Source organism: Balaenoptera borealis (assembly GCF_965194805.1).
Source record: "Balaenoptera borealis genome assembly, chromosome: X".
In the NCBI taxonomy this organism is placed as follows: domain Eukaryota; kingdom Metazoa; phylum Chordata; class Mammalia; order Artiodactyla; family Balaenopteridae; genus Balaenoptera; species Balaenoptera borealis.
This window is the reverse complement of record NC_138881.1, coordinates 97,670,246-97,685,528: the sequence shown is the minus strand read 5'-3', so window position 1 is coordinate 97,685,528 and position 15,283 is coordinate 97,670,246. Positions and strand designations below refer to the sequence as shown.

The 15,283-nt window shown below is 32.9% G+C and overlaps 2 protein-coding genes and 1 long non-coding RNA gene across 5 annotated transcripts in view; 2 read left to right on the top strand and 1 right to left on the bottom strand.

Moving 5' to 3' along the window:
* LUZP4 (leucine zipper protein 4) overlaps positions 1–15,283 on the bottom strand; it is a 389,928-nt gene that overhangs the window by 133,928 nt on the left and 240,717 nt on the right. The gene's annotated exons all lie outside the window — the stretch shown is intronic.
* The window catches only part of LOC309620815, a 333,501-nt gene that overhangs the window by 126,876 nt on the left and 191,342 nt on the right, over positions 1–15,283 (top strand). The window lies entirely within an intron of this gene.
* The window catches only part of LRCH2 (leucine rich repeats and calponin homology domain containing 2), a 91,995-nt gene that overhangs the window by 48,077 nt on the left and 28,635 nt on the right, over positions 1–15,283 (top strand). Inside the window, exons 7-13 of one of the 2 annotated variants that reach the window (XM_082377126.1) lie at positions 1,139–1,226; positions 1,533–1,644; positions 1,849–1,946; positions 2,043–2,101; positions 3,752–3,859; positions 7,664–7,741; positions 9,575–9,640. In XM_082377126.1, coding sequence (XP_082233252.1) covers positions 1,139–1,226; positions 1,533–1,644; positions 1,849–1,946; positions 2,043–2,101; positions 3,752–3,859; positions 7,664–7,741; positions 9,575–9,640 — 609 coding nt within the window. The remainder of the gene's footprint in view (positions 1–1,138; positions 1,227–1,532; positions 1,645–1,848; positions 1,947–2,042; positions 2,102–3,751; positions 3,860–7,663; positions 7,742–9,574; positions 9,641–15,283) is intronic. The other variant, XM_082377125.1, reaches the window with a different exon arrangement.

Sequence of the window (15,283 nt, the reverse complement as noted above, 5' to 3'; positions counted from 1 at the left end):
CAACAAATGCTAGCAGTTGTTGCCTCTTTTCATCCTTCAAGATTCATCTCAAATGCCACTTTCTTGGATGAGGCCTTTCCTAACCTTACTAAGGAGAATTAGTTAATCTCTCTTTTCTCACAGCACTTTATATTTACCTGTGTCATATTCTTCAAAACATATAAACATACTCCCTTCCCCTCTGGGCTGAGAGCCCTTTGAAGCCAAACATTTTAAAATTCATCTCATCTCAGGTGTTCAGCATAGTGCCTTCACACTTGGTAATTGCTTCCCTAAGTTTGTTGATATACTTTTGAAAAGTATAAAATCAGTATCTGGGGAGGAAGTATAGCATAGTGATTAAGATCAGGGACTTTAGTGTTAGATAATCTTGGGAACAAATTTAGACTGCCATTTGCAAGTTGCATGTCATTGGGCAATTTTTTCAACCCCTCTTGGCCTCACTTTCCTCTTCCGCAAAATGAGAAAGCACCAATAACCTGCTAGAGTTTTCACAAGGAATGTATAAGGTATTACCTTTAAAGCACCTAGCCCAATTCTTGGCACATAATCAGTGGTCAGTGTAGAGTGTATAGTAAATTTGCAAATTAAAGTGAAAAATATTTTGCAACCTGGGTGGTATACTGTAATTCAGAAATTTGCAAGGACAGCTCTATCCTCACACCAAAACAATTGCTTATTCAATGCTTCACAGACTTTTTTTGCTTTTTTTCTCTTTTCTTAATTACTAAATGGGCCTTATTTACAAAGCTAAAATATATTTTTAAAGATAATGAAGAAAAAACTATGAATTAAAGTTAAAAAACATTTCAGCATTCTGTGGTGAAATTGTCAAACTGATAAAAATAGGTCTTTATCAAGATGATTTTCTAGCAGGGCTGTCTGCTTTTCTGAATCTCTCAGGAGAAATAATAAGCTATTGTTAAGTTTTTACAACAGAGCACATGAAAGAAAAATATTACATGAGGGACATGAATAAAGTGTTTTGTATGATCTGATATTTTTCTCCTCATGTCTTTAAGGATGTTACATATCAAAAATGTGTAAGACTGTATTATCTAGGGAAATTTTACGTCAATTATGTATTATCTGTTTAAGAAGAAAACCCTAACTGCCCTTAGAATTTGTATTTCCATAGTATGGAAGATTTTTATCCAAATAAAAATCATGGCCCTGACTCTGGAATTGGAAGTGATAATGGAGAGAAACGATTGTCTACAACGGAAGTGAGTCTTCTCTATTGCTGAACTGTTTTATTTTAAAATTTTATTAGAGCTTTGAAATAGATAGACACTTGCACACACTTGATTTCTTTTGCTTAAAAATATGATCATCATTGCATTTTATGACTTCAAATGAAAAAAAGACAGGCACGTTTTAAAAAGCAGAACAGTAAACCTCATATTAATTTTTGGTTTGAAAACTGGAGATTTAAATCAGATGTTCTATACTTAAAATGTGATATTAAAGCAACTTAATCCTTATCATATGTTTAAAACGCCTCATTTTTACTTTTTGCTTATTCTGTTCAGCCATCAGATGACGACACAATCAGCCTTCATTCTCAAGTCTCAGAATCAAATAGAGAGCAGACATCAAGAAATGACAGTCACTCAGTAGGAAGTAAACCTGACTCTCAGAAAGGTAATTCATATGGTGTCTGCTATTTTTATATCATGTACATAGCTCTTATTAAAAATGAATATTTTATTAAAAATGGCCTTTAAAAAATTATAGTATCTTTGGCCAACTCTTTTATTGGGAAAATATACTTTTTTCTAAGCACTGCAGTGTCAGAGAATACTGTTTACTATTCATGTTTTCTAATAAATATTAATCTCCACTTAGACCAGGAGGTGTATGATTTTACTGACCCCAACACAGATGATGTAGCAGTTCCTGAACAAGGAGATGCACCTATTGGATCATTTGTTGCTTTCCTGAAGGTAAAGAAAACTTTGAACAAGTGTTAATAACATGTTCTCCTTAATCTCACAAAAGTGAACAATACAATTTAAAATGATAACTTTCTTTTATACAAGGGAAAAGAAAAAGGCCCTGAAAAATCTCAGAAAAATGAAGAATTGGGAGATGAAAAAAGGTAAGCACACACTAGTTCTCAAATTGAAATGTTACTTACTAATACTTGAAATATTCTTTAGGTACTTCTACTTGAACGAATATTTTTTTTTGTTCATTTACCTGTTAAGTTCAGATAGTTAATTTGTGAATATTTCATCTGTCTGCATTCCTCAATTAAACTGAAAATTATACTGAACATATAAGTTGAGTGTAGTATATACACTGTTTTCCCCTATAAGTGTAATTATAATATCACCTATTATTATTACTGAAGAATACTGTACCTTCCCGTACACTGCCTCATTTGAGCTATCTAACAACTCTTTAAAACAGATGGTATTGGCATAATTTGACCAATTAGGATACTGAGGCTTAGAGTTTCAAATGTCTGGAACTCAGGTGTTCTGACTCTTGGTCTAATACACTTTCCGTTTCATCAGACTGGTTATGGTAATTTTAAGGGTATTTACTTCTCTATTTTATTAAAATAATTGTACTTTGGATCTTTTCTGTATCATTTATCTTATGAAATGATGGAATATGACCTACCACATTTTTCAGTCACTCCTTCAAGTTACTTCATAGCTGCAGGAAGGAAGGAGCATTTGTTGAATACCTACCATATACCAGGATCTGTGCTACGTGCTTTGCCATGTTTCTTACTTAATCTTCACTAAATCCTATAGGGTCGATATTGTCCACATTTTTACAGATGAGGAAGGTGAAGCTCAGAGACTAAAGTTTCTTGTCTAGAACTACTTAGCTAGTGTCCACTAGAACCTCGGGTGTGAACCTAGCTCTCTCTCTCTCTGATCCCCAAGTTTTTCTCTTTTCTATGCATTGTGCTTCCCCCAAATGACCTCATTGGTAACTTTTTAACAGTCATTAATTAATCATCTCTGGTACCCCATAAGGAGATACAGTGCTTTGTCTTGTACTCTATACTTCATTCTTCTCTTACTTTCTCACCTTATCTCATGAGGACAGTTGCCTATACTTGAGAGTCTCCAGTGGCATGCAAGATATGGTAAAGATACAGAGTCTTAGGCTTGGTACCATTTTTTAAATGAAATACCTTTGGGGTAAAATTACTAGAGTTTGGAGGACAATTTTAAAATTTCTTTGTTCTTTTTGAATGATAAAACTATATAGTTTAATGAGTATTTTTGGCAAATTGCCAATCTGAATCTATTTTGCATTTCCACTACTTAAACATCTTACATAGAGATTTTGAAAATCAAAATGAATAAACTGATAAGAGTAGAGTGGCTTGATAAAATGAGAGATTTTCATAACATTTTCTATCTCTAAAGATAGGCCAAATAGAGCTCTGTGGTCCTTATTACACTCAAGATGGAGAATATGCATTGTTAAACTACTATGGCCATTACACATTTCAGAAATTACAAAATGGTGGTGCAGTTTACCTTTTAGCCATTAATTATATTAATATAACCAGTATGCCACGTTTCCTATTGAGAGGATAGATATGTTTTTATATTCCTTAAATATTCTTTATTTCTTATTTTAACATTTTAAATACAAGGACATTATAGGATTTTAGCTTTCACATGCTATTAAAAATAAAAAATGGTTTCTACGTTTGGAAGCTGGCATAAAATATCATCTGCCTTACTTTTTGGATAACCACGTTTGTGTCACCTTTCAGACTTGGGAAAGAGCAATTACTTGCTGAGGAAGAAGATGATGGTTTGAAAGAAGTAACTGATTTGAGGAAAATAGCTGCTCAGTTATTGCAGCAAGAGCAGAAGAACAGGTATTTTTTTCAATAATGAGATTTAAGTGGGCAACTTTTATAATCATTAAATCTGAGTATTTAAAGATTATCAAATAAACAGTAAACAATAGGACCATCTTAAGATCTATTTCAAGGGACTAACTACTAAAAGACAATAGGAAATACTTAGGAGAGAAATATAAAGTTACATATACAATTAACAGAATATACTCATCTAGTCATTATATTTAATTATTGCTTTGGTATCTCTTTTTTATTCCTGGTGCTAAATAATAATAATTGTTGATATTCACCTTAGCTCACAGTAGCATTAGATATGTTATGAGCATTTTTTTCCAAGTACGTGTCACAAGTATATAGTGTGCTTTTTATCAGATTTTGAGTTACTTGGGATATGTGTAAACTCCTTAAAATTGAACTGAATTATATAATCGTTGATTAAATCAGTGTGACGATTTGAGAGTCACAGGTTCACTTTAGTCTGTTTGTACTGTACAAACTACTTTGTACTGACAGTTTGGTCAAGGAGCATTTCTCCCTCTGGCTGGGCTTTCTACAAATGCGTGTTATTGGCAATGAGGAGGACATTGTGTTAATGAGTGTAAAATCAGTGCAAGTCCATTTTTAATACAGAAAAAGTTCTATGTGCTGCTGAGGTTCAGCTTTATTGCCATCTTCATGTACTGAAAGTACTGCATTTATAGTTTTGAAATAATAAAGCAGATCTGAGATTTCTTTGTTTTGAGAAAATTAAAAGAATAATTTTGGTGCACTTAACATGGATAACTACTAAGCATTTTACTTATTCAAAGCAATAAATGTTTATGGATCACATGACCATGTTTTGGGAAGCTTAAAAAAGTATACTGGCATTTCAAAGATGCTTTGAAAAATAATTACTATTAAAACTTATTCAATGACAGACGTGTGGTTTTAGGGGCCACTATTTTTTTAAAATAATCACTCAGTATCTTTTTTTGCACTGCTACTACATTTATAGAATTAAAAAACATACTAGAAAATATCACTCATCTTTATCCCTTCTATATCTAATGTATCCTCATTCTCAATTGACATTTTTCTTCTGCCATAACTTTCTGTCACCCTTTTCTGTGAATCTTATCTTCTAATCTTTTCCTATGATTCATTTTTAACTGGGCTTTTTAAAAATTGGCTACTTATGAGGTTGTGTGTGTTTTCCCCCTTCAGTATAATTAAAGTATTGATCTCCCCATTGGTTTAAGAGGTTTGATGAACCAAGCCACCACCTGCTCTGTGTAGCTTAAAAAATAGTTGAGTTTCTACCTCCTCTACCTGGCAGGTGAAAAAATTGCATTTATCATTATGGACAGAGAATACTGATTTTATAAGAACCCACAACAACATCCATTTCTCTCATTGTGTTAAGAATAGCATTTGAGTGCATAATTTTAGATTTTAACATTGCCATATATAACATTTCTATATTCTCAATTTTCTCCTATTGTTGTATTAGTTTTTCATCTATCCCTCTGACAAATTATTCTTTCTAGCCTAGATACAACATCAAATGATGTTTCATAGGTCTTGTTTTTGTGATAGTTTTGTAATCAGTACAAAACAGCGCCTAGCACTGCCTTGTACATAGTAGGTACTCAGTAATACTGTTACTGGTTAATTAATTGCTTGAAAATGAGATCAACAAATTTAAAGCTAATAGGAACCATTAATTTAGTTAATTTGTTTTCTCTACATAATTTCTGTTATTTTTTGAGATTTATACAAAATTAATTCCTCTCTTTCTCTGAACTGTTTCTCTACTTCATCCTCCTTTTCAGATGTTAGTGCATACAAATATAAGAGCTTTATGGATTAAATATTAATATGGAGTGACATTAATGTTATAACTATGTCTAATTTTTGAAGGCATTAAAATTTTATAATATTTGTTCATAAAGTAAGGAGTACATTTTACTTTTAAAATTTGTAATCTGTAGACAATTTAAATTAGATCCCAGAATTTTCTTATGCTGAACCTAGTGTTTTCTCCATTGAATGATCGCATCCTTCCTTCTAAAATATGTTGCTATTGCTTATATGTCTTAGATGTAGATAATTAAAATTTTTTGTTTACTGTTAAAATACTAAAATTTGAGTGAGTCCAAAAAGTCAAGAGTAATCTTGTATAAGAATATATTCCTTAGAGGATTTGAGTTTTTATACCTTCTCTGGTTGTAGTTTTTCCCTTTCACACTGTATTGTTTTAGATTCCAACTTTATTAATGAAGAATCTGAAATGCTATTTAAAATTGCAAGTCAACCAGGAGTTGTAAAATTTCTTTCTAAGTTTTAACATAATCATTGTAATGTTTTTGTTTGTTTATTGTTAGTCTTGATTTAAAATAATTTATCTGGGGTAAGATTATCTTTGTATATCAGGAAGTACCACTTAAGACTCCTACTTTGACTGTATGCTTACTATTTAACTGTTCTTTGGCTAGCTACTAGTCAAAGGTAAATGCAGTGTTAACTCTCAGCTAAAAGAAGCCATGCATGTACTCCAAAATTAGAGGCAATTTAAAAATTGCTTATGTTGAGTTTAGTAATGATTTTCTTAGAGCAGCTTTGCCACTTGTTTAGTTCGTACTGTTTTTTAAAATATCTGTGATTCTTAAAGAAGGTTTATACTAGTACCTGGTGGATGAAACTATCCTAGGAAAGTAACAAGAAGATATCATACAGAATTAATAATCAAAAAGGGTGGGGAAAAGGATCACCAAATAAACCATCAAGTAGATAACTCATAAGTGTTCAAAGTCTGAAGCCTGGTTATTTAGAAGACTGCCCCTTCTTTGTCTGAGATGCATAGATTAAACTACTTTGTACTGACAGTTTATTGTCAAATTTTTAAAAGCTAATCTTTATCCCCTTTGTCAAACTATTGGATTATTTCTACTTGTATTTGAGTGTATTGACGTCCCCCTGAATCAATGACTTTGTCTATATTAAAATAGCTATTCCACAAGTCATAATTTTATCTCCACAAATCATAATTTTATCTTCACTATAATTTGGGAAGCTAAATAAAAAACTATTGTCTTAAAAAATCATTATTTTAAAATAATGTTGCTCTGTAAATTACTTAGCCAACTCTTCAAATTTCCACCAACTCTACTTATGTATGTTAATATTAGAGAAGTGGCTACTGCTCTTCTTATACTGATTTTCTTATTACATGGCTGATTAAGTAGATGTTTAACTGGCTTCTTAAAATTTGTTTGATTATCATCCTAAAGAAAGGATTATAATACATGCAAGCAATGGATAGCTTCAGTTGACTGGTTCCCATTGCATGTTCATTCTTGCTAACTTATTCTATAGTATTTTCTATTACGTCTTCTTAGTTTTAATAATTATTTTATTTGCTTTTAGGTGTGTCCTGAGAATTTTTACTTACTGTGCAAACATGTGCTTCTGAGTACTATGTGATATAGCTAAATTTAAAAAAGTAATTATGAAAAGTTATATTGAAGTATAATTAATTAAGGATCATGGAAAGCAAAATCAGATTTTGAATAGTTTATTATTTTGGTTTAGAATTACAGAAATTATGTACATTACCTTTTCATGTGATTTTTTTTTTCTGATCGTGTGAACTCTAATTTGAGGAGCATCATGTTAATCTCTAGCTTGTTATAACTAATCAGGTAGTTCTCTCAACCCTTAAAATCTATCCATTCTTTCTTTTCTGCTTGCTTTACTAATGACTTCCCTATCCTCTCCCAAAACATCTTACTTCTTCCATCTTTTGGTTTGGTTGATGTACGTGAAATGTGAATACAGACGGAGGCCTTTATGTTATAGAGCATCATTCAGTGAAAAACTCTTCCAGAGGACCAGAGCAGCAGGACGTGCATCAAGGTATCTAGAGTTTGTGGATGCCTTAAGTATTAAGGGGCCAGGTTGATGCAGCTGAATTATATAGAATTATATAGTCTTTTACTTAAAACTCAGTACTGGTACCTGGATTGGGGAAGTGTCTTAATAATCTAGAATAGGTATTTAGATAAAACAGACATTTATTTTAACTTTGAGTATCACAGAATAAAATATTAAATATCAATTGTACACAAAATTTTTCATAGGAGAATTTTCAAGTACATAAAATATATTTTATAGGTAAGTAGATCTCAACTTTTTTTCTTTCTGCTCCAATATGACTTATACACATAAATAATCACAACACTAGTGAGTATGGTATGGGGAGAATTCAGAATTTACTGCAGTGAAGGGCACTGTAGTTTGACCTCCCCTTCCCAGGGAATAATTCTGACATTGCCCCCCAGGATACTTCACACTGCTATATCTCCTTTTCAAATTAAGATTTTTTTCTCTTTCAGTTTTATTGAGATACAGTTGACATACAGCATTGTATAAGTTTAAGGTGTTCAGTATAATGATTTGACTTACATACACCATGAATTGATTATCACAAGCAGTTTAGTGAACATCCATCATCTCATATAGATACAGAACTAAAGAAATAGAAAAAAAATTTTTCCTTGTGAAGAGAACTCTTAGGATTTACTTCCTTTTTTAAAAATCACTCTTTAATGATGTAATTTTTCCTCATAGTCTTAGATAATTTATTATCTAAATTCTTCTGCATTTGGAGATTCAGTACAATTTTAGTGCCTGCCCACACAAAGGTGTCAGTAATCTCGAAATTGTTTGGTACAGAGCTTCACTGCTTTGCTTGTGATAGTTGACCTTTGCCCCTCACTGAGACTTCTTCCTGGTGAGGCTGTACTAGATCTAAGCTAGTGAGGAAACTGGGGTAATGGAAATTGGTTTCTTTATGTTAACCATCTTTCTGGAATTACCCACTTATATTTATTTAATTATGTGTTTTAATAGTTAATATGTAGCTTTAATTTGGAATTTCTTTTCTCCTGTGTATTCTTTTGATAGTTGGCATCTGATGATATTATTTTGAATAAAAGGCAGATATTCTACTCCTTATAAAACTAAACTTAAAATTGAAAATTAAGATAACATTTATATCTATAGTAAATTGATAAATATTAAGAACTCTTAAATATGTTACTTATATTAAAGAAAGATAGTTAATAATTCATTACTTTTGACTTTGAGATGAACACTTAGAATTACATAAAATTATGGACAAATAGTTCTCTCATACAGTGGTTTATCATTCTTTCTTTTTCTTTTTTTTTTTGGTTTTCTCCGAATACTGTTTCATTTGGTTATTAAAAGCTTAATAAACTTGTGGAGTTTCTTTTAAAGAATTGAACTTTAGCACTGGCTTTGCATTTTGAATTAAGTTTTATTATTTGGCATTTGGCAAAATGATTATTTATTACATCAACATGATCCTGTCATTTGCTATCCTGGGAAAACTAAATCAGTTATGATGGTACCTAAACAATCTGCATCTCTTTATCTTCTGTCTCAGCCAAAAGTTAGATATGCACAGGGAAATAGCATGGCTAGAAGATATCCAAGCCTTGAGAAAGGGTTTATAAGAGAAGATGCATGGAAGAGTTGGTGAACTTCATTCCTTCATAATAGCCAGTGTGCTTATGAGCATCTGATCTAAATAACATTTAAATATTGTTTTCTAGCAAAGATCTTCATGGACCAGATGCAGTTATTTATGGACATCTTTTATATCATGTATATACACTATTCTCTTTAATATACTATGGAATTAATGTGTTGATTTACTTCTAGGATTCTTAATCATTCAACTTCTGTCACAAGAAACAAGCCAAAACAAACTGTGGAATGCGAAAAGAGGTATAAAAATATCTTAGTTCTTATAGTTAATATTTTATAATGAAAGTTGATCCTTTAACAGTAATGTTCCTATATGTGGGCTTTAATTGAATAATTGATATCAATTTAATATAACTAGATAATTTAGAGAAGAAATGTGCTTTTTTTTTTTTAAAGAAATGTGTTATACAGCACAGGTTTAATTGACTTTTGATGTAAACAAATCCAAAAATGCTGATTTGATCTTTTTGTACTCATACCTGCATTTTGTCTTGATGACAGATTCATTTATCCATTTAGCAAACGTATATCGTATTACTGTTACTGTCAAGAATAATGTGTTTCTTCATCATTGATTGCGTTTATTCTCTATGTATTGTTCACTTTTTTATTTCTTTTTTTAAATTAATTTTTATTGGAGTATGGCTGCTTTACACTGTTGTTTAACCTCCACTGCACAACAAAATGAATCAGCCATACACATACAGATATTCCCTACCTTTTGGACTTCCCATCCATTTAGGTTACCTCAGTGCATTAGGTAGAGTTCCCTGTGCTATACAGTATGTTCCCATCAGTTGTCTATTTTATACATAGTATCAATAATGTATATTTGTCAATCCCAGTCTCCCAATTCCTCCCACCCCACCCCTTTCCCCCTGGGTATCCATACATTTGTTCTCTACGTCTGTGTCTCTATTTCTGCTTTGCAAATAAGCTCATCTATACCATATTTCTAGATTCCACCTATATGCGTTGCTATACTATATTTGCTTTTCTCTTTCTAGCTTACTTCACTCTGTATGACACTCTCTAGGTCCATCTATGTGTCTACAAATGACCCAATTTTATTCCTTTTTATGGCTGAGTAATATTCCATTGTATATATGTACGACATCTTTATTCATTCATCTGTCGATGGGCATTTAAGTTGCATCCATGACCTGGCTATTGTAAATACTGTTTCAATGAACATTGGGGTGCATGTGTCTTTTTGAATTATGGTTTTCTCTGGGTATGCCCAGGAGTGGGATTGCTGGATCATATGGTAGTTCTATTTTTAGTCTTTTAAGGAACATCCATACTGTTCTCCATAGTGGCTGTAACAATTTACATTCCCACCAACAGTGCAAGAGGGTTCCCTTTTCTCCACACCCTCTCCAGCATTTACTGTTTGTAGATTTTTTGATCATGGCCATTCTGACTGGTGTGAAGTGATACCTCATTGTAGTTTTGATTTGCATTTCTCTAATGATTAGTGATGTTGAGCATCCTTTCATGTGTTTGTTGGCAATCTGTATATCTTCTTTGGAGAAATGTCTATTTAGGTCTTCTGCCCATTTTTGGATTGGGTTGTTTGTTTTTTTGATATTGAGCTGCATGAGCTGCTTGTATATTTTGGAGATTAATCCTTTGTCAGTTGCTTCATTTGCAAATATTTTCTCCCATTCTGAGGGTTGTCTTTTCATCTTGTTTATGGTTTCCTTTGCTGTGCAAAAGCTTTTAAGTTTCATTAGGTCCCATTTGTTTATTTTTGTTTTTATTTCCATTTCTCTAGGAGATGGGTCAAAAAGGATCTTGCTGTGCTGTGATTTATGTCATAGAGTGTTCTGCCTAGGTTTTCCTCTAAGAGTTTTATAGTGTCTGGCCTTACATTTAGGACTTTAATCCATTTTGAATTTATTTTTGTGTATGGTGTTAGGGAGTGTTCTAATTTCATTCTTTTACATGTAGCTGTCCAGTTTTCCCAGCACCACTTATTGAAGAGGCTCTCTTTTCTCCATTGTATATTCTTGCCTCCTTTATCAAAAATAAGGTGACCTATGTGCATGGGTTTATCTGTGGGCTTTCTATCCTGTTCCATTGATCTATATTTCCATTTTTGTGCCAGTACCATACTGCCTTGATTACTGTAGCTTTGTAGTATAGTCTGAAGTCCGGGAGCCTGATTCCTGCAGCTCCGTTTTTCTTTCTCGATATTGCTTTGCCTGTTCGGGGTCTTTTGTGTTTCCATACAAATTGTGAAATTTTTTGTTCTAGTTTTGTGAAAAATGCCGTTGGTAGTTTGATAGGGATTGCATTGAATCTGTAGATTGATTTGGGTAGTATAGTCATTTTCACAATGTTGATTCTTCCAGTCCAAGAACATGGTATATCTCTCCACCTGTTTTTGTCATCTTTGATTTCTTTCTGTCTTATAGTTTTCTGCATACATGTCTTTTGTCTCCTTAGGTAGGTTTATTCCTAGGTATTGTATTCTTTTTGTTGCAGTGGTAAATGGGATTGTTTCCTTAATTTCTCTTTGTGTCCTTTGTTGTTAGTGTATAGGAATGCAAGAGATTTCTGTGTATTAATTTTGTATCCTGAAACTTTACCAAATTCATTGATTAACTCTAGTAGTTTTCTCGTGGCATCTTTAGGATTTTCTATGTATGGTATCATGTCATCTGCAGTGACAGTTTTACTTCTTCTTTTCCAATTTGGATTCCTTGTATTTCTTTTTCTCTGATTGCCGTGGCTAGGACTTCCAAAACTATGTTGAATAATAGTGGGAAGAGTGGACATCCTTGCCTTGTTCCTCATCTTAGAGGAAATGCTTTCAGTTTTTCACCATTGAGAATAATGTTTGCTGTGGGTTTGTCATATATGGCCTTTATTATGTTGAGGTAGGTTCCCTCTATGCCCACTTTCTGGAGAGTTTTTATCATAAATGGGTGTTGAATTTTGTCAAAAGCTTTTTCTGCATCTATTGAGATGATCATGTGGTTTTATTCTTTTAATTTTTTAATATGGTGTATCACATTGATTGATTTTCATATATTGAAGAATCCTTGCGTCCCTGGAATAAATCCCACTTGATCACGGTGTATGATCCTTTTAATGTGTTGTTGGATTCTGTTTGCTAGTGTTTTGTGGAGGATTTTTGCGCCTGTGTTCATCAGTGATATTGGCCTGTAGTTTTCTTTTCTGTGTGATATATTTGTCTGGTTTTGGTATCAGGGTGATGGTAGCCTTGTAGAATGAGTTTGGGAGTGTTCCACTCTCTGCAATTTTTTGGAAGAGTTTGAGAAGGATAGGTGTTAGCTCTTCTCTAGATGTTTGATAGAATTCACCTGTGAAACCATCTGGTCCTGGACTTTTGTTTGTTGGAAGATTTTTAACCACAGTTTCAATTTCATTAGTTGTGATTGGTCTGTTCATATTTTCTATTTATTCTTGGTTCAGTCTTGGAAGGTTGTACTTTTCTAAGAATTTGTCCATTTCTTCCAGGTTGTCCATTTTATTGGCATATAGTTGCTTGTAGTACTTTCTTACGATCATTTGTATTTCTGTGGTGTCAGTTGTAACTTCTCCGTTTTCATTTCCAATTTTACTGATTTGAGTCCTCTCCCTTTTTTTCTTGATGAATCTGGCTAAAGATTTATCAATTTTGTTTAAAGAAGAACCAGCTCAAAGAACCAGCTTTTAGTTTTATTGATCTTTCCTATTATTTTCTTCATTTCTGTTTCATTTTTTTCTGCTCTGATGTTTATGATTTCTCTCCTTCTACTAACTTTGGGTTTTGTTTGTTCTTTCTATAGTTGCTTTTGGTGTAAGGTTAGGTTGTTTATTTGAGATTTTTCTCGTTTCTTGAGGTAGGATTGTATTGCTCTAAACTACCCTCTTAGAACTGCTTTTGTTGCATTCCATAGGTTTTGGGTCATTTTTATTTCCTTTCAATTGGGTTTTATTAAATTCTTCTATATGAATATGTAGTCTAAGTCCACATATATGAATTCCAGAGAACTAGAAGACCTTGAAAGTTTCTATTTATTCTTTTTGGTGGTTTGAAAATTTGCATCAGACTCAACTCCTGAATCATTCCTCTGGGAGTAAAAAAGTCCAAGGCTAGGGCATAGGTACAGAAGAACACACAGAGAGAATTAACATTTGTTGAATGCTTGTTATATGTATACTGTTCTTAGTGCTTTAGATGTATAATGTAATTTAATCCTCATAATAACTCTATGAGTTATTGTTACTATTGTCATCCCCATTTTATAGGTGAGAAACTGAGGCTCAGAAATTACCTTAGCTTGTTCAAGGTCACACAGCTAGTAAATGGTACAGTGAGGATTTAAAACCAGGTTGTCTGGCTCCAGAACCCCAAGTCTTAATATATGGCAACAAGAACACTTTGCTTGCTCCAGATGTGTACATTTCACTGATATGTTTTCCTAACTACCTCACAGTCTAAACTGAACTTACTTTTCCCATATCTGTTTCTTCTCCTGTATAGTTTGTCTGAGTGAATGTGCCACTATTTATATAGTCAACTTTGGAATAATTGGAAATTCCTTTCTCTTATGCACCCTTCCCAATCCATTCAGTCACAGAAAACTATAGCGTCTTAACATTATTTGCGTCTATCCCAATCTCTCCATTCCTATTACAGTTGTGTTGGTTCAGGCCCCGTCTTTTCCACCTGGACCACTGCAACAGGCCCCAGACATATCTCCTTTCTTGAGTTTGGCCTACCTTTAAATCTGTTTTCCGTACTGGTGGTGTAAGAGTGATGGTACTAAAACACAAGCCTGACTATGTGACTCCCATTTATTATCTTCTAATAGTTCTTTCTAACTTTTAGGATAAAGCTTAAAATGTTTGGCTTAACCCACAAGATTGAAGTGAATTTCTGCCTAGCTTGAGAGCCTCATCCCATGTACTCTTCCACTGGCACCTTTTCTGGCTAGGAACAGTAGTACTCCTTTCTTTATTACAAAATGGTTTCACATCTCTGTGTTCTGTATCCTGGTATCTCTGCTGAGATTACCCTTTCTTCTTCCATTTTTCACTTAGGCTTTTAGAATTCAGTTCAGGCATAACATAACTTTTCATACCCAAGTCTAGAAACATTCATCTGTGTCAAATTTCATTTAACTGGATTTAACCCACTCTCTCCCTTTTTGAATACTGATTCTTTATCTTACATATTTTGTTGTCCTTGAACTTTCTGTTATTACCTTCTTTCTCAGTTCCTTTCATTTCTGTCTTAAGCTTTCTCACCAGGTTTATAACATTCTCTTGAGAAAGCCCCAGCTACCCAAACTTCAAAACTGTGATATTCAATCCTGGCCTTTTTTTTTTTTTTTTTTTTTTTTTTTACAGAATTATTACTTCCACTTTTCTCATTTTCAGAACAATCACCAATTTCTTCTTTAAAAAAAATGAAAAATCTTTTAGTTTTTTACTGATTATAAGAGTAATGTAGCTTTATTGTTTAAAAAAATAGGAAAATTTTATCACAAAGAAAAAATAAATATCGTCTATTATCCTACTCCCCAGAGATGAGAAGTCTTAATATTTTGGTATTTTCCCCTTTAAACCTATTTTCTATATATGTGCATGAACATTTGCATGTACATGTGTGTATGTATGTACATACACATACACACTGCAGAGTTGTATTACCTGTTACCTACTCAGCACCTCCACTTGGATCTATAATAGGCATATGAAACTTAACTTTCCAAAATAACACTCTTAACCTTTCTCTTTGTACCTCTAAACTCGTTCTTCCTGCCTTTTTCCCCATTTCAGCAAATGTCAACTCCATCTTTCTAGTTGCTCAGCTCAAAAACCTCAGAGTCATCCTTAACTTGTAATTTTCTTTCACACCCCATA